Source organism: Podarcis muralis, chromosome Z, assembly GCF_964188315.1.
Source record: "Podarcis muralis chromosome Z, rPodMur119.hap1.1, whole genome shotgun sequence".
NCBI classification, from domain to species: domain Eukaryota; kingdom Metazoa; phylum Chordata; class Lepidosauria; order Squamata; family Lacertidae; genus Podarcis; species Podarcis muralis.
In genome coordinates, this window is record NC_135673.1 from 10,856,872 (window position 1) to 10,884,858 (window position 27,987).

At 41.1% G+C, this 27,987-nt stretch overlaps 2 protein-coding genes, 1 long non-coding RNA gene and 1 pseudogene across 20 annotated transcripts in view; 1 reads left to right on the forward strand and 3 right to left on the reverse strand.

Annotated features, from left to right (window-relative positions):
- Window positions 1–2,353: 2,353 nt before the first annotated feature.
- LOC114589223 (beta-1,4-galactosyltransferase galt-1-like) lies at window positions 2,354–5,241 on the reverse strand. Of its 6 annotated transcripts, XM_077922578.1 has the most exons (3): window positions 4,714–4,837; window positions 3,970–4,136; window positions 2,354–3,735 (listed from the first exon to the last, which is right to left on the reverse strand). In XM_077922578.1, the coding sequence occupies exons 1-3, from the start codon at window positions 4,773–4,775 to the stop codon at window positions 2,786–2,788; spliced, it is 1,179 nt and encodes a 392-aa protein (XP_077778704.1). In that variant the 5' UTR covers window positions 4,776–4,837; the 3' UTR covers window positions 2,354–2,785. The 6 variants fall into 6 exon arrangements, with proteins under 6 accessions (XP_077778704.1, XP_028571251.1, XP_028571248.1 ...); XM_028715418.2 differs by lacking the exon at window positions 4,714–4,837 and adding an exon at window positions 5,163–5,241 and having other exon boundaries at window positions 2,354–4,136; XM_028715415.2 differs by lacking the exon at window positions 4,714–4,837 and adding an exon at window positions 5,080–5,226 and having other exon boundaries at window positions 2,354–4,136.
- Window positions 5,242–5,257: 16 nt separating this feature from the next.
- Window positions 5,258–27,987, forward strand: part of LOC114589229 (uncharacterized) — a 36,626-nt gene continuing 13,896 nt past the window's right edge. For all 5 annotated transcript variants that reach the window (XR_003704616.2, XR_003704617.2, XR_003704614.2 and 2 more), the window contains exons 1-3: window positions 5,258–5,568; window positions 21,968–22,083; window positions 22,735–22,830. This is a non-coding gene — a long non-coding RNA (uncharacterized LOC114589229). The remainder of the gene's footprint in view (window positions 5,569–21,967; window positions 22,084–22,734; window positions 22,831–27,987) is intronic.
- Window positions 9,658–27,987, reverse strand: part of RALGPS1 (Ral GEF with PH domain and SH3 binding motif 1) — a 214,439-nt gene continuing 196,109 nt past the window's right edge. For 5 of the 9 annotated variants that reach the window (XR_013391385.1, XR_013391382.1, XR_013391380.1 and 2 more), the window contains 7 exons: window positions 24,034–24,114; window positions 20,346–20,451; window positions 18,322–18,414; window positions 17,611–17,716; window positions 15,925–16,016; window positions 14,996–15,552; window positions 9,658–13,968 (listed from right to left, as the gene is read on the reverse strand). Coding sequence is in view for 2 of the 9 variants with exons in the window: in XM_028715422.2 (XP_028571255.1) it covers window positions 13,939–13,968; window positions 15,925–16,016; window positions 17,611–17,716; window positions 18,322–18,414; window positions 20,346–20,451; window positions 24,034–24,114 (508 nt within the window). In the remaining 7 variants the exon portion in view is untranslated. The remainder of the gene's footprint in view (window positions 13,969–14,995; window positions 15,553–15,924; window positions 16,017–17,610; window positions 17,717–18,321; window positions 18,415–20,345; window positions 20,452–24,033; window positions 24,115–27,987) is intronic. The other 4 variants (XR_013391386.1, XR_013391384.1, XM_028715422.2 and 1 more) reach the window with 3 other exon arrangements.
- Window positions 27,142–27,237, reverse strand: LOC114589604 (U6 spliceosomal RNA; annotated as a pseudogene).

Consider the following 27,987-nt stretch of genomic DNA (forward strand, 5'->3'; position numbering starts at 1 on the left):
ACTGGTTAGAACGTTAGCAGGTTTAGAGTAAATCCAGCAGTAAAATATATGTTGATATAAATAGAGAAAGGGAAAAACCTGGACTAGAATATGCAGCAGTAAGGGGTAATCAGAAGGAACCGTGGAAGGGGGGGGGGTTGTTTAATTCAATGTTTTGCTTTGTTTATGTTATCATGAAAAATTATAAATAAAACTTTAAAAATAAAATAATTTTTTATTTAATTCCATTTATCTGTGGAAGGTGGTGTAATTGGCTCAAGGGGACCAATGTACGTAGGTGTGCATATGACATCTATGTATATAGTGAGATCAAATATGGGAGAAGCCTTCTGATGTATAATTAGATGTCCCTATTTTCACTGGAGAAATGTTGGAGCGTATGCATTCCACCATCAGTGCCTAGACTAGGATCTCTTAAGTGTTTACACTCTCTCACACAGGCCAGACCGCCAAAACTTGTTCTGGGTTCCAGAACTACTCTAACCTGTTTTGGATGCTGTTGCTTAAAGAGAGCAATATTAAGCAACAACTAAGAGAAGAATAGAACTCACTGGCAATGACTCACATGGATCTGGGGCGGGAATTTCCATGCTTCCTTTTCCCTCTGTATGCTTTCCACACAAATGCACACACCCAAACCTCTGCTGCTGATACTAGGGCTTGGATTATTGCATTAGATTATTGCACCCTTGGCAGATAACCCTGGCTATGCAGGAAGATGTCAAATGAAAAGAGATGTTCACACACTCTCAATATACGTGTATCACCTTGCCACTCCAGATCCACTCCACTTTGCAATGCAAGTACAGAAATACATGGAAGCAATATAGCAAGCAAGTGACAACAGTTGTGACTGACCAATCTCTCCTTTCTGTAGAGGCACTAGGAATGCCTGGAAAAGAAGAGTCCTGCTGGATCAGACGAATGGCCCATCTGGTCCAGCATCCTGTGGCCAGTTTTTCTAAAAAAAAAAAAAAGTTTAGGGGTACTCTCATTTCGAAATACTGCCCCTCAATGAGGCCAAATTTAGATTCACAAAATGTTTAGGGGTATGCGCACCTCTGTATTCCCCCAGAAAAAAAGCACTGATAGTGGCCATCCAGATGCCAAAATGGGAAGCCTGAAGTACAAGTGCCCTGCATGTCTACAGTGAATGTTCTGTGTGGGTTAGTTCACACAGAAGTATTTGCTCTTTTAAAACAAACAGACATAACCTGAGAAATAATCTAAGGCCAGATCCAGGTGCTCTTGGAAGCAGCAGATTTTGTAGCTCCCTTTCTATCAGGGTTCAGTCCTGGTTTTGGCACAGAAACTGCTTTGGTCGCCTTGCATGATGATCTTTGTCAGGAGATAGAGGAAATATGTCCTTAGGTGGCAACATGAGAACAGGTCTTTTCTACAGTGACTCCCCAGAGAGGTTCGCTTGGAGCCTTTGGATGATTAATATTCTACAGCCTTTTAAATGTTTGTGGGAGGGTAAGGCTTTGGAAAACACCTGCCTGAAACCCTGTAGATCTGCTGCCAGTCAATATAGACAAACTCAAGTTAGATTTGGTCTGACTAAAGACTTGTCCACACAGTGCTGCACTTAGAAAGCATGGGTCAGAGCAGTTTTCCACTTGAACCATGCTTTCTAGGTGCAGGTTGGAGCAGTTTTCCCTCTGACAAGATCCTTTCCAATGGAAAATCCACTCTTTAGTGATAGATTGGAAGAAATGACAATCCAGGGAAAACCCGAATTGCTGTTTGCTCTGATTGAGCACTAAATAGCAGTTGCCATGGGAGAAAGCAGCAGGACAATACGAAGTGTCAATAAGTTCTGTTACACAGTATAAGGCAGCTTCCTGTTTCTAGTTCTTAGGAAGGTACTGTACAAGCTTCCTGAATGTTCTCAGCCAATAGCGTATTTGGCTTGATTGGTTTGAAAAAGATGCAATCTGGAGATCTGTGCTCATAATTTTAAATTTCCAGTATAGGGGGAGGGGGATGAGGCACTGTGGCTCCTACAACGTGCCAGATACTCTGCTACTGAGCTAAGGCCACTCCCCAACTGCTTCACACTTCTTTAGAGATATTTGGACCGGCTCCTTTCCTGAAATCTCTCTCAGCAGGGACACACAGAATTGATTACCATATTTGCTAGGGTGAGCGGCTAGGAAGGAAAGGGTTCCTGCATTTTTAAGAGTTATGCAGAATGGAAATGTGGGGTTGTAAAGGCTAACAAGAGGAAAGGGCTTTTGGTCCCATACCCTGCAAGTTCTTTTTCCACTCAGAGAGACTCCTAGAGTTTCTGCCACAGCTTGTATTATTAGTTCCAGCCACAGTTTGGAGGAAAAAGAAGAAAATCCAAAACCATCAGATAAATTCTTTATTCAGGACCAAATAAACTGCACAAAATGATAAGCAAGTTTTTCAAAACTATTCATTGGACAGGATGTTAAGCAACGAAACAGTGAAAAGCGAGAGGAATAGAGAAACAGTCGGTGAATTACAGTTCCTAGGATTTTTTGAAGGAAGCCATGACAGTTCTAAGAGTATGACCTTAGGGCAATCTATAGTGTAGATTTAAGTCCAGGTAACAGTGAATAGAAACTGATGTCTGGGGAAAATATGTTTTTTTTAAAAAAAATCCTTACAACTTTACTGAGCATACAGCAGGTGGTTGTACATTTCTAATTGTAGAATTAAGTTCTACAAATTTAGCATATGGATTGTACCAGCACTTTGTTACTAAGTAATTTTGTATGTGTAAAAATACAACTGTTTATAAAAGCTACAATGCCTCCTAGAATTTATTCCATCTAAACTTGGAACTCTTTCTAGGGAATTGTTTTTCAAGTATGTTGTTAACATTATTAATCAAAGAAACATTGTATCTCCAGATCGTTGTGTCCCTAATGAGGTATTTTCCAGGGACCTCTTTTTCAACATACTGTCTGCAATGATAAAGAATTGCAATCTCTTTGGGAACTACCAGCGTCTTACTATAACCTTTGAGAATGGTGTGGACTGAAGTCTGAACCACTGCTCTTGGATTAACGATCATCTTTCTCTGATTACTAAACTTCAGTTTAATGGGCTCTCTGTAAATATGCTGCAGTATATTAGTTCCTGGGACCATTTTCCAGGATGAAATGTTGAGTGTGTCTGTAGAGGAAAAGATATGCTGAGGAAATAAATGGTTCTCAAACAAGAAGATGCCTGTCTCTGGATTTCGATCCTCAAGATCGCTTACCATTGTTTTCCAACTCAGATGCTTAATGGGTAGGATAATTTCATCAATGTCATTAAGAACCACATATTTGCTCCTGTACATATTGCGGTAGATGCAATCATTTAGGACTGTAGCTTTCCCATAGTCCCAGTCTTTGGAAGAATACCAGAAAGAAGAGAAATTAACATATGAGAAAATTGGCCATGGAATAATATCAATGGTGCCTTCTGCAACATAAAATTCCAATACTTTCTCTATGAGTTGGCTGCAGTTGTACATGTAGACCAGCACTTTCTGTGCACCAAGAATTTTATACATTTCCATGCTTTGTATGAACTGCAAGACATTGCTGTAGTTTCCAAACATGACAGGGAGACAAAGGGTGAATTCAGCAGAAAATGAATCCTCGGGCACACGGTTCTTAATTTCAAACCTTGGTAGCTTGTCGATTTTCCCTCTAGGAGATGAATGAATTGACACGTATTTTGGAGAGCACTTTCTGGGTTCCAAGCACACGATATCTGCTGGACCAAAAGGGAAATCAGTTCTATCCAAGTGAATGTCTATGGCTGCTCTTATTATGGAGACGTGGCCATCATGACTACAGCAAAACCAACAATAAAGGTCCTGTATTTTCTTGTAGCGCACTACTGCGATCACACGAGTTAGGTTTCCTTCTCTGTCATCATGATATGGTGAAATGATAAATGTTTTATTATATTTTAAAGCTGTTATTGTACCATTGGCAATCTCACCTTTGCAGAGATCCGTTGACTGTATTGTTTGTGGCAGCAAAGGCGTTTGCATCAGCCACAAGTATGCTTCAAAGGACAGTACAATTAGAAAAGAAACTACCACCATAAAATTGTTTCTTCTACAGAAATACATCTTTACTCCTGGCCTTGCAACAAAGTGCCTGTAACTGAAATGGAAAAGCAGGGAGAGAATGTTATTATCAACTTACTCAAAACCAAGAAACCAATTTTAAGGAGACTTAGAAAGATGCTTAACAAGGCCTTAAAATATTGAATAATTGTGACACTGGAATACATGCCAACTCATAATGATGATATTATGTGTGATCAGATCTCCCATATATGAAATATCTTCTCACACTCCCTAACCATAAATTAGTCCAGTTTAGTTCCTCACACTCCTACTAAGGGGGACTTTGCTTTATCCTCCTGGAGAGGATGGGAGTGGGGAGTGATTTAAATAAGCTTCCCTTCTGCTATAAATGACCCCCCCCCTTTACTTTCTGTATCTCCTCCCTCCTCCCCAACACCAATAAATGTGGGATAATTCTTCTATACTGTACAGTATAGACAAAAAGACAATATCATCCCTGCCCAAACAAGACAAGTTACTCCAGCTTTATAGATGAGCTCTCTGACCCATGTTAAAAAGCTATCCCTTACCCCAAATAAAAAGTTATTAGCTAGCGCCATACTTATTTATGTGGGTTTCTCTCATCCCCCCTCCTAGTCTGTGAGAAATACCTCTCAACTCTTGCAAATTCGGGATTTTCTGTCTCTCCCCCCCACCCCCAGCACCTATTCATAAAGGGTTCCTATCCGTTTTCCTTTCAAAATGGCGTTTGGTCATTCCTGCTACTATTAATAAAGTTACCACACGGTCCCCAAACTGGTAAGGGGATGGCACCCCCCACTCCATTAATATGCGCGCTTCCCTTCCTTGTTCATGGATCCAGGACCCACCCCCCAATATACAAAGTGTGTTTGTGGTGGTGGGGGACGTGTTTCCCCAGCTATAGAAGGTTGTTGTGATCTGCTCTCCTCTCCCCCCATAACGAGGGAGCGTATTCTTCACCAACAGAATGGGGGGGCGGGGGCGGTTAGAATTACCTCTTATACAAGGATTTGTCACGAAGCGGGAAGAAAGCGCGATTTAAAAGAAACTTAAGACCTGCTCCTTCCTGCCCTCCTACCTCCCAGCACTTTAAGGCCTCTGAGGACAGAAAGAAAAGGCGGGAAGCGTCCCTTTAACTGCATCCTGAGGGGATTTTTTTTTTTTAAGGCTGCAGTTAAAGGGACGCTTCCCGCCTTTTCTTTCTCTTCAAGTCATCTTTCCCCTGAAATGGCTCCTGGGCGAGTGCGATGGAAAGAAAACGGACATATCCGTCTAGGGAGCAAAAAGACAACAACACAAATGAACAATCTTCTTCAAGGTAACAGTTTAAAATAGATCAAAAAGTTAACTGTTTTTAGACTGTGAATATGACCTCCCCTACATGGCGCGCGCGCACCAGGAGTGGGGAACCCTGCCCTCAAGATAGCAGTTTAAATAGATTAACACGTGTAACGACGACGACGGTGGATAAACGGATCAAGAAGGTAACATTATTATTTATCTCATTTCGCTCTGGTGGTTTAAATCTAGGGGCCCTTTTCTGTTCTGCCCTCAAAATGTAGCCTCTCACTTCCCCTCCATCTGCCCCTGCCCAACCAATGTATTGTTTTAGAGATCGTTAATGCCCTATTGATTTTTCAGCCATATAATATGCCCTTTGTGTTAACTGCAATGTTTAGCTTATTTTTCGTTGTTGTTTTGTTAATTTTGTTTTACAGATTGTAATTGTTGATGTTTTCTTAATCATTTTATAGGACTTGCAATGTATTCGCAATGCTCTTACTATTGTTCTTGATTGTTTGTAAGCTGCTTTGAGATTCATTTGAATGAAAAGTGGCATAGAAATACAATAATAAGATAAAATCTGTTCGAAAAGGGGACGGGGAAGGCAGCTGGAGTCTTTAAAAATCGCCTCAGAAAAAAGAAAGAAAGCCTGAGGGGATTTTTAAAGACTCCAACTGCCTTTCCTCAGGGTGGGATGGGAAGAAAATTGAGACAAACTCTTGGTAAAACCTGCCTTTTAATAACAGTTATAACGATGGTGATGATTATGTAACCTATCGCTTTCTTTTTATAAAAATAGCTCAAGGCAACTTAAAACATGCATATGAAAACCAGCATAAAACAAAACACATAAAAATCTCAAGCACCTTCATATTTTTAAAAGTCAGTAGGACTAAAAAATCCTACCCATCGATAATAAAAGAATCATAGAACGTAGAGTTGGAAGGGATCCTAAGGGTCATTTAGCCCAACCCCCTGCAATGCAGGAATCTCAAAGGGCACTTTCCCTACTTTCTAGGACCCTTCCCCAATGGCATAAGGTATAAATATTTATATTTAGGGTTGGCAGCCACTAATCTGAGGGCCATCACCTCCTGGCAAATAGAAGGGGAAGAAATGGAGGCAGTGAGAGATTTTACTTTCTTGGGCTCCATGATCACTGCAGATGGTGACAGCAGTCATGAAATTAAAAGACGCCTGCTCCTTGGGAGAAAGGCGATGGCAAACCTAGACAGCATCTTAAAAAGCAGAGACATCACCTTGCCAACAAAGGTCCGTATAGTAAAAGCCATGGTTTTCCCAGTAGTGATGTATGGAAGTGAGAGCTGGACCATAAAGAAGGCTGATCGCCGAAGAATTGATGCTTTTGAATTATGGTGCTGGAGGAGACTCTTGAGAGTCCCATGGACTGCAAGAAGATCAAACGCATCCATTCTGAAGGAAATCAGCCCTGAGTGCTCACTGGAAGGACAGATCCTGAAGCTGAGGCTCCAATACTTTGGCCACCTCATGAGAAGAGAAGACTCCCTGGAAAAGACCCTGATGTTGGGAAAGATGGAGGGCACAAGGAGAAGGGGACGACAGAGGACGAGATGGTTGGACAGTGTTCTCGAAGCCACCAGCATGAGTTTGACCAAACTGCGGGAAGCAGTGGAAGACAGGAGTGCCTGGCGTGCTCTGGTCCATGGGGTCACGAAGAGTTGGACACGACTAAACAACAACAATCTGAGGAACCCAGCACTATAGAGCACAGTAGGAGTAGGCCTGAGGCGGAAACCTGCCAGTTCCCAGTCTTCAATCATTCAGTGTTCCCACCCTAAGTCTACTTTAATAATTTGACTGAAAGGATTAATGCATTCACCTTGATAAGCCTGTTTGGACTTCCCCCTCTCAGAACACTCAGATTCACTTAACCAAAACACTAGTTTTATTATTGTAACCCATAAGATCTGTGCTGTATGAGGCCAAAGGTTAATCTAGTCCATCCTGTTTTTGTAGTGGCCACTTAGATGCCTCTGGTAACTCGCACTTGTGATTCCCGGTAACACATTCAGAAAGCATGGTGCCTCTGAAAGTGAAGGGAGAATGCAAAGTATAATTTAGCTACAGAAATAAAAGCAAAATGATGCCCAATACTTGCCTATAATTGGCACAGTGAGAAAACAGTGTTTACTAGGTTACAGAAAAACTACACATGAACTGAAGGAGCTACCTTATGCTGAGTCAGACCTTTTTTAGAGCAACATTTTCTGTGTCTTTTGTATTGGTGGAACCCAGAGTTGTCCAGTCATGTTGAATGGTGGGAGATTCAGGATGGAGACAGCATACAATTAAACTATGGAATGTATTAACACAAAGATGTGCTGATACTCACCAACTTAAGACTGCTTAAAGCAAAGTATAAAGTATAAAGCAAAGTATAAAGCAAAAGGGGAATGCCTGTTTCTCTTTCAGTATAATTTGTTCTAGTCAGGTCAAGTCAGGAGTGTATTTAGGGGTTGGCCCCTAAGGCCGCAGGCCAAAAACTGGCTCCATTGCAGCAGCCCTGCAAGACCCCCTCCAGTTGGCCAGTGGCGCTTTTAGTTCCTTGCCAAGGGTGAAACCACCATCCCAATCTACCTTCATACAATGGAGAGACCTGCATTGTCCCAGACTTGTACAAGCCTGGGTGAAACCACCTCAGCTCTCGAGGTGAGAGCTGGAAAAGTTTCATCCGGTGTCTTGCGGGCAGAGGCCAATGCAGAATGTTTTTTCAACACTGCAGTATACCACCAAACCACAATGTTTGGCTGGTGACACATCACAGTGTTGAAAAGCTGATATCGTCCAGCCCTAACCTCTGGGAACAGAGACACATTGCGTCTGGGTACTAGTCTCTCTCGAGGACCAACAGCAGGAGAAGGATATTGCACTTAATCATGCTTGTGGTTTTCCCATAGTCACATGGGAGGCCACTTCAGCAGGCCTTTGGTCTGTTCTTAGTTTTCCCCGAGAAAACATTTTATGTACATAAAACTGTAACCAACCTGATGCCTCTAGGAAGCCTGCATGCAGGACATTAAAGAGCTCTCTCCTAACATCCCCTACACCTGAAATTCAGTGGCATATAACTGTAAAAGTTCTCTTTGCAGTATCATTGAGTATAGTGCTATTCAAGAGCTGTGTGAAAATTTTGACAGCTTCACTTGACACCAAGGGCCACTTCTAATGTTGTTTTTCCCTATTCAGGTTTTTTTTTGGGGGGGGGAGCATGTAGTCGAGAATTAACGATAAAATGCCAGCAAATTTGTGTGAACAGTTTGATGAAAGTCTTAGCAGCTTTTGCCTGACTGTTTTCCCCAACATTTTCTAGTTTTCTTTATACATATTTTATTCTTGTCAGGCTTTATGGAATTGTCTTTTATTCTTCGGAACCTCAACAGAAACAAATTCAACTTCCTGAACCCTGGAGGCTTCTGCCAATACCCATTGCAGTTTCAAATATAAATTTCACTGATATCACAAAGGATAGAAGCCTTTTATTTTTAAAAAACAAGAAAAGTTGAAATCCTCAAGAACACTAATTCTGCAAAGTTTTTAGGTTTTGGAAACTCTTGGGCAAGTGGACCAACTGTCTCTGAATCGGGCCGTCTCTTCTTTAACCCTGCCACTGCTGCCCATTTGCTTCCCCACTTTCAGCCCAATCCACTCAGCAACTAGGAGGGGGAGTGCAAAGCAAGTTGGGTGTGCTGCTCTATATCCTCACTTAATGTAGTTAGTTGTACACTCATTGAAGGCAGCAGCATCAAGGGGCAAAAGCAGCAGAGCCAGAAAGTTCTTGATCAGCAAACATCCTCTTCAGGAATGTGGCCCTTGGCAAGAGCCTGACAATGCTAACTTGGCCTCCCCAGACTTCTTTATCCGCACCTGGTAAACAACAACCTATTGCGTGTGAGTAGCTGCTAGTGGAAATCACGCTTTTGTGTTACTCCTTTGGGGGGTGATGAGGATGAGGGTACTGCTGCTGCATGACTGCTTGTGGATGTGAGAGATTGGATGAGCTGGGCAAGGGGTGTATGTGTGTTAGTTAACCTGGCTCCCAAGTGAAAGGTGGAATGCCGGGGAGCTGCATGTTAAGTGACAGCATGGATGCTGTTGACAAATGCACAACCAGTGTAATTGTGATCTGCTATTTTATATTAATTGCATTTTTCTTTTATATTAATATGTTCATAACTTTGGGGGCCTTTGGGTCAAAAAGCAGTTATAAATCATACGTGTAAAATATGTGCTAAAGAAAGAAAACTATATTTTATTTTTACATTAAAGTTTTTAATTAGTGAAACAATTATCATCAATGTAACAAGCTGAAAAATACAGCAACCTGATAGAAGACTGAGGTAACAAAATACTGTGCCAAAAACCTAAAAGACTCCCACACAAGAGTTAAAAGTTCAGTGGTTATTATGAGAGACAATTCACAAGATTTTTTAGAAAGAGGCCTTACACAAATGGCATGCAGTGGGCTGCTGGAATACAGCTAAAAGTAAAAATAAAATAAAATAGTGCAACAGTTCTCACAAGAAACAAATTGAAATATAGAAATTGGTTTACATCACAATGTGACAAATGGGTCAAAAATTGAATACTATTGTCTATACCTTGACTGAGTGCTAATTGGAAAAACATGCATTTTGGCACTAAGTTTACTTTTAAATTACATACACGCTAATAAATTAATAATAAATAATATTGCTCAATACAGCTAAACAAATCATTAACAGTCATCCTGAAAATAATTTGATAGGGACCCTTTTGCAGAATAGCTGAACAAAAAGACTAGCTTTGTACATTTATCACTGTTCACTAGGACCTGATCCAGTAATCTGTTCTGGGCATAGGAATACTGATGTGCAGTATGGGGTTATCTCACCTGCACCAGCACCACTATTCATTTCAAAGGACAAAGCCAATTTGCCTTTGCACATGTGGATCTGTTGCCACCATTGAAATTATTTGAACTGTTTTCAAGCACAAGAGCTGAGTGTGAGTTTGTGTGTATTTTTACACACATACACACACACACACACACACACACATGCCAGGGCACAGTTTTTGTGATATGCTTTGAGGGAGGTGGTATTTTAAATAGTACCAATATGCATCACTTGAATTCACAGTAAAAGGTGCACACACACAAAAATCAGTAGCTAAGTAGAGCTTCATGCTTTTATAGGACGAGAACCATTTAAATGTGGATTATGCTAATAACAATTTCCATATACTGTACTAACACTCGTTTATTTCATCTTCTCAAAACACTGCAGTAAAGATGCTTATATTGCTGAATACTGCATCATATCACACAACTCATTATTCTACAACTTTCCATGTCCATATACAACAAATCAAAATCATGGCCAGCCATTTGCATCACTGGTTCTTGCTTTCTTTTCTTAAAAACAAAAACAAAACAAAACATTCCAAATGCAGATTTGCAGAGGGACTTTCAAGTAGCTTAATTCCAAGAGATTTCCCCCCTCTACAGATGCATGCAAGTTTCATTCATTACAAAAGGAGATTTCCCCTCTCATGGGTGTCACCATGACAAGTGTTATTTTCATTAATGCAATGTCATTATCAAGGACTGTGCTGATTTCTGATCCAAATTCCTTTGGATTGAGGTGCTTGATGTAAAAGGGTGGAGGCTGATGAGATTTGGGAGGCATTTTTCTTGTGATGTGGGGATTCTTCACAAGCCAAAATATTTTCCCTTGTTTATCCAGTAAGTAAAATATAAAGCAAAATACAGATCTGCTTTCTGTGAGTGTTTGTTCTGAAAGAGTTTTGCAGCCAAATACCACACATTCTTACTTAGAAGGCCCACTAGATTCAATGGGACTTATTTCCTCATAATTTACCTAGTTTTCCAGCCTTCATGGTTGACAGCTGTTTCTGTCCACTCAGGGGCATCTAATAAACTCCCTTTGCCTTCAATAGTGTATGGTTTTTGGATGTAGCCACTGTAATTTCAGTTTGTGGTTCACACTGACTTATGAACAAGCCAGTAAGTGTAAGCATTTATTATTTAGGTTTAAATGTTGCTCTTCTGACTAACTGTGAGCACCTGGATTACTGATGAATCATTATATAACTAGGTCTTGGAACTTATTCTGAGCAGTTCAAATTTATTTTGCTTCAAATATGTTTTGACGAAAGAGCTACAGTTTGTATTCTAACCAATGCATATTTTAACCCCTAAGGGACTGAGGTAAAATTTACCATACAGATTGTTCTTCTCCATCCGATTATTTGATTGGTAGGCAACCCAAACACCACTGTTTTTCCTTAAGCCATTCGTTGACAATGGAGTCACTAAATTATGCATGTCATAATTCCCTTTCTATAGTATTTGGTCTTTGGCAGCATGAGAAGGCCTAGTCCTTTTAACCATTTATTAGTTTCCCTGCATCAGGTGGGTGCTCCTTGCATTTTTGGCATCCTTGGAAGTTACAAAGGATAAAATTCAGGCTGGGCTGTCAACGGAAAGGTCCTTTGATTTAATACAACTGTAGAAGTGATGATAATGTTATCCATGGTTTTGTAATGAGTTTCTGGATTAAATACGGACATTTAAAACTTGAGTACATGCCTGGATGAGGCTAATTATTTAGTATAAAAGAATGGTGTTGGCTTTTCAGCATTAAGTAGGAGGTTTGGAGGTCAGACTTTTAATAACCATCATTCAGCTGGCAAGAAGTGTCTCTTTCTGCATCCTGCAGGTAGGTGGGATATTATCAGCACATATATGCAGAGAAGTTACAAAATCATACACCTTTGCTTTTGATGGCAAATCCAGAGAAATGTTCTTCTTGAAAAAACAATCCAAACATGTAAACTCCATCTCTCTGTACAAGAGAACCCTTCAAAATTGTATCCCAACACATTATGAGATGGTGATGGCTGAAAAGAGAATTCCATTCATTGGCCGATGATAAGAGTTTGTTGATAGACCTATAGATATCCTATTACAACTACCTCACTCTCATGAATTTAGCTTTTGGATTGGCAAGAAAGCCAGCTGTCCAGCTCCCAACTGTAAAAAGGGTGTTTGGGGATACATCTTGCTGTAAAATTGCCTATTGCCCCTTTTGGGTAGCTTACTAGATTCAGTAACTAGGTTCTCTTTGACAGCCAGTTTCATACTGGATTTCAGTCTTAGATCTATGACACAAGCATACAACATAATATTTAAAAACAATACAGTCAACAGACATTGAACATTAAAGGAAATTATTTAAAATAAAAATATTCAAAGATTAACAATATCCAATTAGATCAATAGACAGCATGCCCTTGCCAGAGCTTTCTTCAGATGCAGAGTTCTGTTAATCCGAAATGGCTTCCCATGTTTATTAAAAGCTGTACCACTTAGTTGTAGTCTTGCAGATGTTCAGTGGCTGAGTGCTTACTGACTGCTATTCATATGTTAGGAAATGAGGGAAAGGGAGATAATCAATGTATTCTTTCCTTGCTGAATACAGCCTTAACACTGATTTTCTGTGAAAGAAAGGTATGTGAAGTATCAAAAAAGGTGGGCTCAGGAAGGATATACTGGCAACCGCCCCCCACCCCCAGAGAAAGGGAGAGGGTGTAACCCCTTATCCCAAGGCAGGAATGCTCTTGCAACTTAACTGATCGAGCAGATGCCCTGTGTCCCAGAAGACCCGGGGGGAGGTGACACACAGCTAGACATTTTTTATGAATAGCACCCACAGTAAAAAGAAAAACAAATAATTTAAGGCAAATATTTCTTTTTGGAGTGAAAGAACCCAGGAGGAGCGTTAACACCAACTGATTTTTCAGCAGCAAGAGACCCTTCATTTGCCTGGGCACCTGTAGTTAATTAAAACAAAGCAGCACAACCAATTACAAGAAACAAACACTAAATTGAAGGTGGTTTATCTTGTGCCAAAATACACATTTCTCAAATAGCTCAGGTATGAACATTGGTTTGTCCCTATGTTTGATACAAAATCTGAGGCAGCCACATTGCCAAGCAACTCAGTGCACTTAAGGTTATAAAAACGTTGTTCCACAATGTCCTATTCTAATTGACACTTTGCAGCAAAGTTAACACTGTCATCATTTTGTGCATTAGAAATAATTGAAAACCCAACATGGGCTAAATGTTCTTCAGTCACATAAAGCAGCTCAACAATAAAAAGAGCAGTTAAAAAAAAAAATCCGCAGAAGATGTGATGCACAGTTTGTGGCAGAACAGAAATCCACGGTAGTCTGTGACCACAAAGCTAAAGTCAAGGATCCTGCCCTAAGCAGGTTATATCTTCAATCAGTCTAAATCACCTCTCTCATCAGTGCATTGAGTTAGATCCTGTCCTAAGGACAACATTCACTTTCTGCTTTTAGAAGCTGTGTCATAATTACTTTCAAGTTATATAAGAAAAGTGCTGAAGTCACTGTTACAGACAGCTGGCTCACTCTAGAGTCCCCTTCCTCCATTTTCCTGTGGGAATGATTTTCCCATCCTGCAGTTTGGCACTTGAAGTCACATCACATACTGGAGCACGTTATTCAAATGACATAAGGTTTGCAGGTACCTGGCAGAGAAAAGTAAACTGGTCAGTACAATGAATGGTCAGCCTATCATGGATAGAAGACGTCAGCATCCCAGGGCAGTGGAAGTGCTCACGCAAAAAGAAAAAAAGGAAGTTATAAATTGGTTCTACATCTATAAAAGCTATTTATTTATTTAAACATAAGAAAACCAGAGGAAATTGCATATACCAGCAATAGTTTCATCAACCAGGAATGTATGATTAACAGCTTCATGCGTGGTCTGAGTGATTTGCTGCATGTTCTGAAATCATTAACCAGAGTAGCTGAGTTTGCTTTCTCCCCTCCTCACCCCAATCCCTTTTCTGTGGTGTAAATTGTAAGCCTGAGCGTGGGGACTTCTTTATTTTTGATATCTGAAAATGGTTCTGGACAGTGATATTTTTCTAGAAAAAGAGGTGCCGGAACTCACCATGAATGCCTCCCTTGTTCTCTTATAATGGCGCTCACCTGAGAGGTGCCAGAACTGAGTTCTGGTGAGTTCCGGCTGAAAAAAAGCCCTGGCTTAGGAAGTCTTTTTGGCTGAAGAGCAGGGTAAAAATCTTCTCAGACCAAGAGTAAGAGTACTTTAACAGAGAAACCATGGGCTGCACACTGAATTAAATTTCCATATCATAAATTAAAATGTTTGCAATATAGTTAGTATTGCATAGTTAGCGAGTAGTTGGGCCGGGCTCAGGTCCTCTCAATGCTCCTTATGTGTAAGGGGCTTTGATGCAGCAACATCTCCTTCCCCTTGCCCCCTGCTCTAAAATCACATTCAGCTGCCAGAGTCAAGGAAGCAAAAGTGTGGTGTGCATGTGACACATTATTAGGCGGAACACCCTGGGGAGCACCAGGCAGAGTGCCTCTTGCCGGGAAGGGGGTGTAGTAAAGCATTTTTTTAAAGGAAGGGGCAAGGCGCATAGAGACAGGTGGGATCAAAGCATGGTGTGGCAAATTAACATCTCTCCACCACAAGACATAAGAAACTGCGTGAAGACATGGGACAGTGATTATGTGTTGCCTTACCTACTAGCCATCACTTGGTACCTGCTCTGCTCAGGGCAGATTCCAAGCTCTATAGAGCAACTTTTTTACTATACAGTCCTGCAGAAAAGAGCAGCTTCCCCCACAACCCTCGTGGATGAATAAAAATAGCCAAGACCACTGTCAAGCCGACTGCTTCTTAAAGGTAAAGGTAAAGGTACCCCTGCCCGTATGGGCTAGTCTTGACAGACTCTGGGGTTGTGCGCCCATCTCACTCAAGAGGCCGGGAGCCAGCGCTGTCCGCAGACACTTCCGGGTCACGTGGCCAGCGTGACAAAGCTGCATCTGGCGAGCCAGAGCCGCACACAGAAATGCCGTTTACCTTCCCGCTAGTAAGCGGTCCCTATTTATCTACTTGCACCCGGGGGTGCTTTCGAACTGCTAGGTTGGCAGGCGCTGGGACCGAGCAACGGGAGCGCACCCCGCTGTGGGGATTCGAACCGCCGAGCTTCTTACTCTTCCCTTGAAAAAGGCAGTCTGGAGGTAGCAGGCCCAAGGGTGCTGTAGCTGAGCTTGGTGATAAGATGTTGACATTGTTGCTGAGGGGTGCCAAAAAAAAGGCCTTGTGACCTGTGTGTTGAACTACACTGCTTTAAATATATAAATAATAGTTGTCTCCAACTATGTTCTACTCGGAGTAGACCCACTGAAATTAATGAATCTAAGTTAGCCTTGCCCATTAATTTTAATGGACACACTTGAAATAAAACTAATATCGGTTACAATTCATACAATAATATTTTACACCATTTGCAAACAATGCAATTTTGGGGAAACTTTGAGAGCTCAGATGCAGGTGGTGTAAGCACTCCTAATTTGCCTAGGGCTTTTGTTGTGGTTATAACCCCGTTCTAAAAGTTTCCACATGGCTACTATTTTAGCTTCAAACAGAAACAGAAGAAAAACCTTACCTGAGGCCTGTTGCTTCTGCATGCGTCATCCAAATGTTTGTGCCACAGTATTGCATGAAACCTTGAACCAGTCTGAAACTTGTAAACATTGCCTACAAGTTAAAAATATAAGGTAAGAAGGAACCCTTGAGCTTTGGAAGAAACAGAACAAGATGCTGAAAGGTTTAAAAAAGCCAACAATTTATCTGGTAAGAGAGAAGATCTTGGTAATGACCAGTTTGGGTGACCACTGAAGAACCTTAGTCTGAAATGTCAGAGTACTCAAAAGAGTGAGTACGAATAGATCAGAACACCAACCAGTCTAAAAATCTTAACCAGCCTCGCTGTCTTTGTTTCTACTGAGTAAAGCTGGTAGTTTAAGAATGTATTCAGTATTTACCTTGTTGATTTATAAGAGCTGGGGGATATACTGTTTAGCATGCTGAAGCAGGAGCAGCTTATTGACTCCTGCCTTGCCAGTTTTCATAGCAGGCTAGCTGGACAGGCAATGAAATAGTGGTGGTACTTTACATAGGCAATTATGAAAGAATCTGAAACTTGTGTTGCGGGTGGAAACCCAGCACCTTTTTGTTGCTGAGGAGTGTTTAATGGAGGGGTGAGGAAAGTTTTTCAACATGAGGGCTGTGTTCCCTTTTGGGGAACCTTCTGCGGGGTCACATGTTAGTATGGGCAGGGCAAAAGCATACCCTCCAACATTTCTCCGATAAAAATAGGGACTTCATAGTAATAATTTTACGATTTATACCCCACCCATCTGGCTGTGTTGCCCCAGCCACTCTGGGCAGCTTTCAACATATATAAAAAAGCATATATAAAAGCAGGACGTTCTAGGGTCAAATCAGAAACTGGGATGGCTTCTGTAAATCTGGTACTGTCCCTGGAAAATGGAAACACTTGGAGGGTCTGCAAAAGTGGGCAAAGCAATGGATGTGACTATTACTATGTACAGACATTCCAGCCACACAAAAGCCAGGGCTTCACACCCAAACACCCACCTTTCAATCCTTCATCCCAGCAAACATTATCAGACACATTTAAATGAGGCAAAAGCACTTAAGGAAGCTGTAGAGGAGAAGTAGTGAAGGGTGTGGCTTGGTGAGAGGGGTGTGGCCTGCAAAGGGGAACAGCTTAGATAAGAGAGGGCTGGAAGATTGCATTCAATCCTCAGACCTGATGTTTCCTACACCCGTTTTAACAGATCCTGATCGTTTCCTTTGCATTTTACAGTTTTGAAAGTAAATTGAATTATAAACAGCATTTTTTCTGAATGCTCCCATGTGGGTATATACCCGTCAGCCAAGGATAATGCTTTATATTATCTGATGAAGTAGACTCTAGTACAGTACACAAAAGCTTGTGCTACAGGGCTTTTGGTTGTTTTAACAAAAGCATAGTAAATGATGGTGTGCGGTCATTGGATTAAGGGGACTAGGCTAGTCCCCTAAATGTTCCCCTGGCGCCTCCTTCACAAAGCCTGGGAAATTTCTACTTGGCTTAGGGAGGGAGGCATGATGCTCACGTGTGCAACGTCACATGCATGACATTGACACCCCAGACAAGCTAGTGCCTCTGGCCTTAACTGTTCCCCTCTGAAAAATTTCGCCGCATGCCACTGATAGGAAAGCTTACTGTTACTTAGCACACTTAATGTTCTGAAGAAAGTCCAATTAAAAATAAAACACCCACCTTTATCTGGGTTATTTAGCTGAAAAATATCAGGGTGTTCAGGGTCATCAGGCAGTGCTACCATCCAGCCCACAACAGAAACCTTTTTCCCCGGAGTAGATTTATACTAAAAGAGAGAAAAAGTCAAGGAAGAATATCAATGAGCTGAATTGTGAAGTATAGGCGACTCCCGACTTACGCAGAGGTTGCATTCCGGGCTCCTTATGCATAACTGAAATGTGTGTAAGTGGGGAGCACCCTTACGTAAGCGGGGAGTCCATTTGTGGCTTGTGAGGAGGCCCTCCTCAGAACCCAAAGAGGATGTCCTCTGGGGAGAATCTCCTCCCAAGCCAGAGGCACAGTGGGGCTTTTTTGAGCTGCTTAGCTGACATGTGGGAAAGCTTCCCCATAAGTCAGCTGAGCAGCCTCAACAAAGCCCCGCTGAGGAGACACTTCCTAGAGCCCAAAGAGGACATCAGCTGAGCAGCCCTGCACATCAGCTGTTAGGTGGGGAGCCACAAGGACTCTCCAGGGTACTCCCACTTCCAGGTTCCATTTCCAGCTTCCTGGCACCAGGCATGTACACAATAGCATGCAAGTTGGGAGTTGCCTTTATTCTGCTACCCTGGGCTGCTTTGTGTTTTTGTGAATACTGCAGCCAATTGATTCTCTGAAACAATTGCAGATAGGATGTGCACTTGGTCTACAAAATAAGGCAAATTATTTGCTTACATGCTTTCTTTCAGTGCCTCTTAATGACTTTGCTCCAAAGTAGATCAGAGTAGATCCTGAAAGGGTTACCCAATATCTAGTCCAGGAGGAAAGCTGAAAGGAGGAAATTAAAAAAACTTTCAAAAGCATACATAAATTTCCAGAACTAACATGAAAGAAGGTGAGATGCTTCAGACATGCTATCAACTATGAGGCTGCATTTGCTGTGAAGAAAACCCAGCTATTCTGCCTTCACTTTGAAAAACAAGGTTATGTGCTGTCCCCTGCTGGTGGTGATGGATGCATTACAGCTCAGTAAGTCAGCTCCAGTCAGAATGATAATAAATGCACTTCAAACCTTTAGTATCAAGCAATGGCATTTTCACAAAAGGCCATGAGGAAATGTAGTGGTATGCGGGGCAAAGCCTAAAGGCCTGAGTATCCTTTCCTCTCCTACGGAATGCGAAAAATAGCAGATATGTACTCTTTGTTTTGTACTCTTTCTTGTACATGTCTGCCTTTCTCCTCCCCCCCCACCCTCTTGAAGGCAGTGAAAATTACTGCCAGTAGGAAATAGTTGCTATATAAGAAAGAATCCTTGGCCTAAAACTCTTCCATTCCCCCCAAACCAATGCCATTTCATATATTCTCAGTGTTTTTTTCTGGGGGTACATAAGGGTGCACATTATTGGCACCTTTTTTCTAGAAAAAAAGCTTATGGGGAGGAGGGTTCCAGGGTGCGGAATATAACCTGGTTTTGAAATTTAAACAAAAGTTCTATATGGTGTAGGATGCATGGTGGCAGATTCTTTTCTTTGGGTGTTTCCATGAGCATCTCTTAAAACAGCAGCCAGATCTGGAACCCATATTTAGCCCAACCTGCAACACATTTGATCATATGCCACCAACCCTAGTCTGCCCCAGCCAGCCAACACCTGTCTGTCTTACAACTTGCAACTAGTCCAGGTAGTGTCTTCTGGCTGTCAGTTTCCATCTGAGTCTCATGCTGCTCTTGTAGAAGTCAGCAGGGAGGAGGACAAAACTGTAGAGTTACCTGGATCTGTCCTTAGTGCTGGTTCCTACTATTGGGCCTCCCTGCTTTCCATCCTGCCTGTCCCAATGGGAATCGGGCACCTCTATTGGCACTATGTGCAACCATTGTAGGTTTGGTCATGACACACTTGTAAGAAGAACATCAGAACCGTAGAAAGGAGAGGGAGATACAGAGGGTTATTATGAAAGAGGGCACTGCAACAGGATGCTGGTTGTCCCTGTACTGTCCACTAGTTCAAATAGCATGTATAGCCTTGGAGACAGTTGTCTTAGGTTGAAAATGTTGTTGGTCAGTGCCAAGCCAGTAAATGGTAAAACAACAAGACAAGCATGCCAACCCATCTTGTGTTAAAGAAAACTGGTGGGATGAAACGGGGGAGGTTATTCTCTCTCAGCTCTGTCAACCTGGATTCGCTGCAGAACAGCATCCAAGTCTTGGGGGTTGAGGAGGCAGTGTTGCAGTGGGGCTATCATGATTGCATCTCCCTGACCATGTGTCCTCTCCTGCAGTCTGCTCTGTTCAAGTGTGTTTATCCTAGTGAGGCTAGACTGGCCTCCTCCTTGTTGAATCTTCTCCTTGGCAGGTGAAGATTGTTCTATTCAGGCAGGCTTTCAGGAACTGGCTGCTTTTAAGGAAAATGGTAGTGTTTAAGTAATTTGTTCTTAACATTGTTTTAATTCCATTATTGTTTAATTACCTTGAAGGTAATTACTTTTATGTGTTTTTAGATTTCTGTGGTTTAGTTGTGCTCATTTCAATTTTTGTAAAGGTGCCTTAAGTCCGAGTTTTGGGGAAAAGGCAGGAAATAAATAAATATTATTAACAACAACAACATGAGACATAGCCCATGGCTCTTTCTGTTCAGCCAGAGTTAGCTGCCATGCTGTTTTTGACACTCTACTGCTTTCTTTAGCAACCATAAAATATTATTCAAATTGTAATGAGGGGTTTAAAAGCATAAGCAAAGGGGGGGGGGAGGAGAACCCCTTACTGTAGGCTTCCTGCCTTCTTTTAGTAATGTCTTTCTTCTTAATGGCCCTTCCATGGTAACAACCCCCACGGAACTCCCTGATGCGCAGCTGCAGGCACCTGTTGGACTGAAATAACAAATGTCAACTCTTTGGTGGGAGCAAACAAAATCAAATAATCCAGTGATTAAATTGTTCAAAAAATTACACAGGCCTTGGCTCGTGCCATCAATATTGTCCTAAACATTGGCTGCAGACTTCGTAGTTCATGACTAGTATTACAGTAAACAAGTTTTTAAAAAGAAATTTAATGTAAGTTTTCCACTGAAGTGCATAAACAAGGACATTAGAAATAACCTCTTGGCATGAACCAGGAAGTAGCCTATGCAGACAATGAAATGGTTGTTTCTGCCCTTCAAAACAGCTTTTTTTAAAGGAAAGTTTTGGCTACACGAGCACAGGAAGACTAATTTGTATTAATATATAGATTTTAAAAAATAATAATAAAAAATTGGTAGACCTTTTTCAGATCATGTTACAATATGAACCATACAAGTAATCTGACCTTCTAACATAAAAAACAATGGAAACACAATAACCAGATTATGATAACTGTGGACAGGAAACATGATTCTTTTTCACAACACAGAAGGAATCCTTAAAGAGACTGGTGGAGACAGTGTCAACCAGGAAAGAGACCAACATATGGTAAAGTATGTCCTCCATCATATTGTGAGCTGGTGGAGGTTTAGAGATACGTGGCCAGTGTTGAGCCCATCATTCTTTGTCTTCTGCCATCCAATTAAGTTACTATGACTATTATGAATATAAATAAATACATTTTATGCACACTTCTTAAGAGATTTTTATTTTATTAAACAGTTTATGTATATTTTCCTAATAATGAATGAATGAATGAATAAAATAAATAAATAAGTAAATAAATAAATAAATAAAGCTGTCATGCTACTGAATGCCAACTAAATGGTTTATGGATGCCAATATACAATGCCAAGTGAATCATAAACCCTACTACATTATTAAATGAGTGCTAGCAGCCATCACATCCATTACTAAATACTTAAGTTAGATTCAGGAAGATTTAACAGCAGGGAAATACTGATTGAGTTAGAAGCTTGCCCAGTAGGAATTTCCTACTTAATAAACATTCATTGCCCAGAACACTTCATAGTCCCATATCTATAAGGATGTCAAACACAAAGGGACCAATTCAAGCAGAAATATGTTTGCTTTCACTTAGTTCTAAGCAAACAGTAGAGTAGCTATTTCAGTCATGGGAAAGACATGACAATAAATGCATATAGAACAAGCTAACTTGGGTTCTCTTTGACCTCATCTGCTAAGCCTATATGCAACTGGCCCCAATTCACAGCCCTGTGTGAACCACCTTCAGATGAGCATGTGTTAACTGCACAAAGGACATGTGCCAAATTCCACAAGCTTGTGAATTAAACTGTGAGCGCTGAATCTGGGAATGGCAGTTGTTTGAACTGTAGCCTATTAATTATTAACATATTTGTATAGATAGTCCACATAACTATTTGTTTCTGTGTGCATTGGTTCAAGGCCATTATCTGAATACTTGTCCTTTTTCTTCTATTTCTCTCTTTCTCTATAAAACAAGGAGTCTTCTGCAATTATACTTCGAAGCTGAGCATATATAACACAGCAGACTGAGTGAATTGCTTTGGAAGGAAACTGGGTTTTGTACAGCAAACTGACACCTGCCATTTTTACAAGGTAAGTTTGTCTGTTAATGGTGTAACAGAGGGTGAGCTGTTATGACTTGCCACAGTCTGAAGCCTTTGCTGCAAATTAACAAAGAGTCTTGTAAACTGATTATGGCAGAAACTCTTATGGGCCACAGCCCACTTCGTAAGATGTTTGGAGTATAATTCTGAGTGTCAAGAGAGAGAAACACCACACTTTTATGTGTAAATCAGCATACCTGCAATATCTCTTAGAAATCTGTCTTACCATAGATATTCACTGAGTATCGTAGCAAATGCCAGGTGTATACAAATAGGATTTTTTGGAGATATTTATCAGAAAGTTACAAATATATGAAGAAATAAAAGCAGACAAAATAAGGATTGAAATGGAAAATGCTTGAGAGAGATTATTTAGAAGGCTTGCATATCTGCTCACATCACCTTTGCTAGATTTCCCCCAAAGGCTGCACCAGAAAGCAAGCCTAGCGAAAAAAATCAGTAATTATGAAGAGGAATAGAAGACACTATAAAGAAGAATAGAAGAAGCCATGAGAAGATGCACTATAAAAAACTAATATTTTCTTCTGGGTAACATTAAACAAACTTGTTAGAATGACTGCAAGATAATTTGCGTCAGTGTACTATTTCTTTCCAAGTCACATTTCTTTGCTTCCCACAGATATCAGTTCGATTTGAGGAGTTCTACAGGTGGAACTATGGGACGCAGGTGGCGTTGTGGTCCAAACCACAGAGCCTAGGGCTTGCCGATCAGAAGGTCAGTGGTTCGAATCCCCGCGATGGGGTGAGCTCCCATTGCTCGGTCCCTGCTCCTGCCAACCTAGCAGTTCAAAAGCACGTCAAGTGCAAGTAGATAAATAGGTACCGCTCCGGCGGGAAGGTAAACGGCATTTCCGTGCGCTGCTCTGGTTTGCCAGAAGCGGCTTAGTCATGCTGGCCACATGACCTGGAAGCTGTACGCTGGCTCCCTTGGTCAGTAAAGCGAGATGAGCGCCGCAACCCCAGAGTCATCCGCAACTGCACCTAACAGTCCAGGGTTCCTTTACCCTTTACCTTTACAGGTGGAACCACAGGTATCAAGTTGTTTAATTACTCTAAAAGAGTTAAGTTGTTCTGCTATTCTTTTGTGTAAGAGGGTACTGAGGCACTTGGATTTTAGACCCCCTCTGTTTATTGAAGGAAATGCATGGTTTTTTAGGAAGTCATCAGAACAGCAAACTGAGTTGTGATGAGACTGGAAAAGGAAGCATCAACTTGAAACCCAGTGTAATTCATTACATAATAAGATAACAAAAGTTAAGCATAAGAAAATAGAGCTTCACCACGTGTATGTGTATTATTTAAACCAGAAACTGGTTTTAAAAATGAGAACCTCCCTTTAAATTATGGTATGATCCTATGAAAGCTAAGTTCTGTTCATTTCAATGGGACAGATAAAGTGCAGGGCTTTAATATACACATATTCACACACACTGTTAGGTGGGGCTCTCCGTGAGTTCCCAACTAAGGTTCTTAGCAATTTATTATGCTGTTCTGCAGCATCAAAATGCTCCTAGAATATTCACTGGGCCCCAAGTTAAACATATGCTTAATATGCTTCAATTGAAATCAATGAAGCTTTAAAAGTGTTTAACTTTGTGGTGGTGCTGTTAATTACCCTGCATTTCTCAGTATGATAAGGAAGAGGAACAGTCAGCACTTATATGAAGTATATTTATATGCAGTGTGGTATATAAATATGGTGAGGCTTATGAAGGTGAAAGCATATGAATGAACAATCTTCTTACTCCTGGCAACTCTTATGAGAATGGAAGGAAAGTCTTTGCACAGATGGAAGGAAACAATGAAAAAGCTGTTGAAAATAAGCTCTCCTAATTAGCAAGAGGAAAACAGACTGAAAATAGAATTAACACCACAGTCTAGGGAGAGACACACCAACCAACCAACCACCTAATTGTACCTGTAGACACAGCTCCGACTTCTGGGAGAATTCCGAATTGGTACCCGCCAGTTGGGCCCCAGCGTGGCGTACAACCGACCCCTGTTTATAAATTTACATGTAAGTTCTTTTCTTATAGTGCAGGTACTGTGGTAACATCCAACAAAACAAAGCATACAAGGAAACATGGGACACACATGTATTTGATGCTCTCAGTAATTGGAGAGGTGTATTTAGTGAAGGGCTGAATGCCCATTAAATAATGCTCATTTTAACACATAGGAACAAAGCAAGTAATGCTGAGCAAAAGAATATGGGGGCAAGAATCAAGTGTCTAAAAAGGAATTCAGAACCGATCTTTGTGATGCTGCTTCCATCTCACTGACTTTTGTAATGTTTATTGATCTTCTGAATGGGAATAAGAGAAGTTTTAGGAAAGTAGGATTTGTCCAATCATATCACAATGCAAAGCAGAAGAACCTTTAGAAATAAAAACATTAAGGCACTATCGTAAGAACAGCTCTAGATGATCAGAACCAGCCAGGAACTGATTGCAGAGCATATGAAGTAATAATGAAGAGTATACTTCTAACCACACGAAGGATACATTTTCAGCATTAATGAATAACATTAGCTAGCTCCAAAAAAATCAAGGTTTCAGGGATCAGGTGCAGTTGCTCACGAGGAGGCTGAAGCCCTGACATCTCTTTGAAAACATTACTACTGGAGTCATGGATAAAAGTGTTATTTAATGCAATGCTTTGGCCCAGCAAAAAAAAAAAAAATGTTTGAAGAAAAGATGAAGCAATCTATTTGGGAAGACCGACTTAGTCTAAGGGCCCTGAAGGTTAGCCCCAAGCCTCCCCATCCAGTCATTCCTCCAACTCAGTTGTTGTGGCAAAATTTTTGGCTGCTTAGCTGAACCCTACTTAATGAAATTGTGCATGTTTGATTAGGTGAATGGGGCATGTGACTTTTCAGGAACGAAACAAGGTCCTTTAATGTTTGAATGTGAAAAGTATGCTATCATGAGCAACTAAATAGCTTTCATAGTCTTCAAACAGTTGTACACCTAAGTTAGTGTGGCACAACAAGCACTAATGGTATCATTGCACAAGGCATTCCAGTTATCTGCTAATATGCATACACACTATGCCAGAAATGTGAATCCTTGTTTTCTCTGGTAGAGTCAGGGGGCATTCTTCATCCTTTAAGCATGTAACAGCACAATGCTTTAAGGTAGGACTCCAATAAAAGAAAATAATTTAAAGACCTCAGAACCCTCTGAAGAATTATCCACCCAAATGCCGCAACTGCTAAGGAAAAAGAATTGATTTTACAATATTGGACAGCCTATGTGATTGCCCTGTAAATTTCTTCCAGAGAAAATCTACCCCAGGCAGCAGCCATGATAACTGCCCCCTAAGAGAACAAACTGTAATCACCTGGGGAAGGGTACTTTCCCAGGGAGGGAGATGCCAATTCAGTGAAGACCTTCAGACTTTCTAAAAACCAAGGTCTTGCTCAAAAAGATGCCCAGGGTCCTAAACACATCCAACCTGTTTTCAGGTTTTCTTGTGCATATTTCAGACAGGAAGGCAGAATGTGGAACATATGGAACAGTAAGTTGACTTTGGGCAGAAAGGATGGGTTTCTCTCAACACAGCTTGTCAAGATGAAATAAGCCCAAATGTAGGATTTATTTTTTTTTAAATAGCACCCTTAGCTCTAAAACCAATCTGGTGAGGTATTGGCTAAAAATAAAGTTCTGAGAGAACTATGTTCATAATTTCTGATAGGTGGCTTCAGCAGAGCTGACAGAACCCAGCTGAGGTTCTAGTTCAGGAACAGGTTGTCTGCAGACGGATTCATCAGCACTACCCCTTTAAGAAAATGTTTTATGTGTGGATGGCTGCAAAGGTTATCCTTTATACCAGAGATACTGTTGAGAACTGCTAACTGTCTTTTCAAAGTGCTGGTGCCGAGATATTTCTAGTCTGTTCTGTAAAAATTATAGAATGGACTGGATTTATGATTACAGCAGGCTATAAAATCTCTCCAGGAAGACTTGTAACTATGAACAAATGCTTAGATGCCAAAAGAGTTATCAGAGTAGCAAAAACAATTTAGCCACTTTTGCTTAACATCTATGCTGCCAGCTAGAATATGTGCAGTTGCTGTTGAAAAAATGGTCTCTCGGACATGATGTTCCAATGTTGTTTCATGGACATTTTGACTAGCTTTGAGAACCCCAGGCCTTTGGACCAGTGGAGTTCAACTGGTATAAATACCACTTTTCTTTCATCTTCCTGAGGAGCATAGAAATCAGGGTGAGAGAAGGAAAGCGCACACAGCTGGCCAGTCTATGTATTCTGATTCCACATACTGGCATTGTGATACAAAGCTTCTGACCTGTCTGTCTGTGGGTCTCCCAAAGGGCTGTGTCACCAGGTTGAATATTTGAGTGTTTGGACTTCTGGATGATGGTCCTGCTCAGTCACTCCATACCAGGTTATATATGGCCCAAAACAATTACAGTGAAGGTCTCCTTATGGAGACTGTGTGGCTGAGTAACACCCCACCCCCTTGCATCCCACTGTTATATGTGTTTGTTGAACTAATTGGATAAACACATGGTGACCCATAAGTTTTTCTAGAAGGCCAAAAGAGACAGTATGAAGCTCCAGGAAGTTGATGCTGTGTTGGCTTTCAGAGTACTCCAGTTGCCCTGAGCCCCATGTGTGCTCCCCAATCTGACAGAACTGTGTGTGTAGTGATCTTCAGCCAGGTTATGTGGCCAAACTCACCCCTATTCTCTAACAGCCTATTCCCTAACAACCACCTGTCCAGTGACTTCCTCACCCTGCCTAGAATGGGAAACAATCAAATCTGGCAAGTGCTTTCTTCTTGAAAGGAAGGGAGGATGGAATGTATACAAGACCACTCCACAACATTCTGTAATTGGACTCTCAGTCCTAGGGAGAAGTCCTCAACTTCTTTGTGAAAATTTCCATAGTGGTAGCCTTTTTTGTCTCTTTCAGCAAAGACAATCAAAAGCTTATAGTAAACTCAGTTCTACTTAGAGTAGACTCACTGGAAGTAATGAACCTAAGTTAGTCATGCATGTTAATTTCAATGGGTCTACTCTGAGTATGAAGAGCAGGGACTATGCAAATCTTCTCTGTATTGCTCCAATTTTAGTTTATGTGCTGCCCAAACAAGCACAAAAAATATGGAATGGTTCACAAATTTGCATGTTGCTCACATGTGCCCTGTGGCCCATCTGTGTCAGGAATCCAATACCTTCAGGGGTTTTTTGTCATCTCCCTACCTTAAGAATTTGACTGTATCTAACTATCGGCATCTGTTTTCCAAAGCCAGATTAAACGTTTTCTGTTCTGAAGTGCTGAGGGGAAGATTGGCTGGTTTCCCATACTAAGACAGGCTGTGCCCATGTTCCCAGGGTGTTGAATGTATGGAACACATTTTATTGCATTGTAGTCTATATAAACGGGTTAGAAAGCATCTAATCAATCTAATACTAACAGAACAACCGGGAATTGCTGACTCATTTCATGTCAAGGTTCTCCTTGAGGAGACGTTTGATACTACTACACTGGCTGTAGCAAAATTCCTCTCGGAGGCAGTAAAAATCAGAAACCATTATGTATAGGCTAAAACTCCTATGTTGGCTAGCAAGGCCAATTTTACACCTTAATAACTGTTGATATTTACTATTGTTGTACTGTGTATTTTGGGTGTGTAGACCACAATAAAGCAGGATATGGGAGGATACTATGCAATCCAATTAGTTCTTAAGGCATTTACTACCCTTGCTCATTGCCTGAGGGCACCTAGGATTTGTGGTCTGGGCAAAGTTGAAACATGACACTGCCTTTTTAATGTCTTGCTGGATAGCATCTTTGTAACAGAAATTGGGTATGTGCCTTATCCCCTCTTAAATCAGAGAAAGGC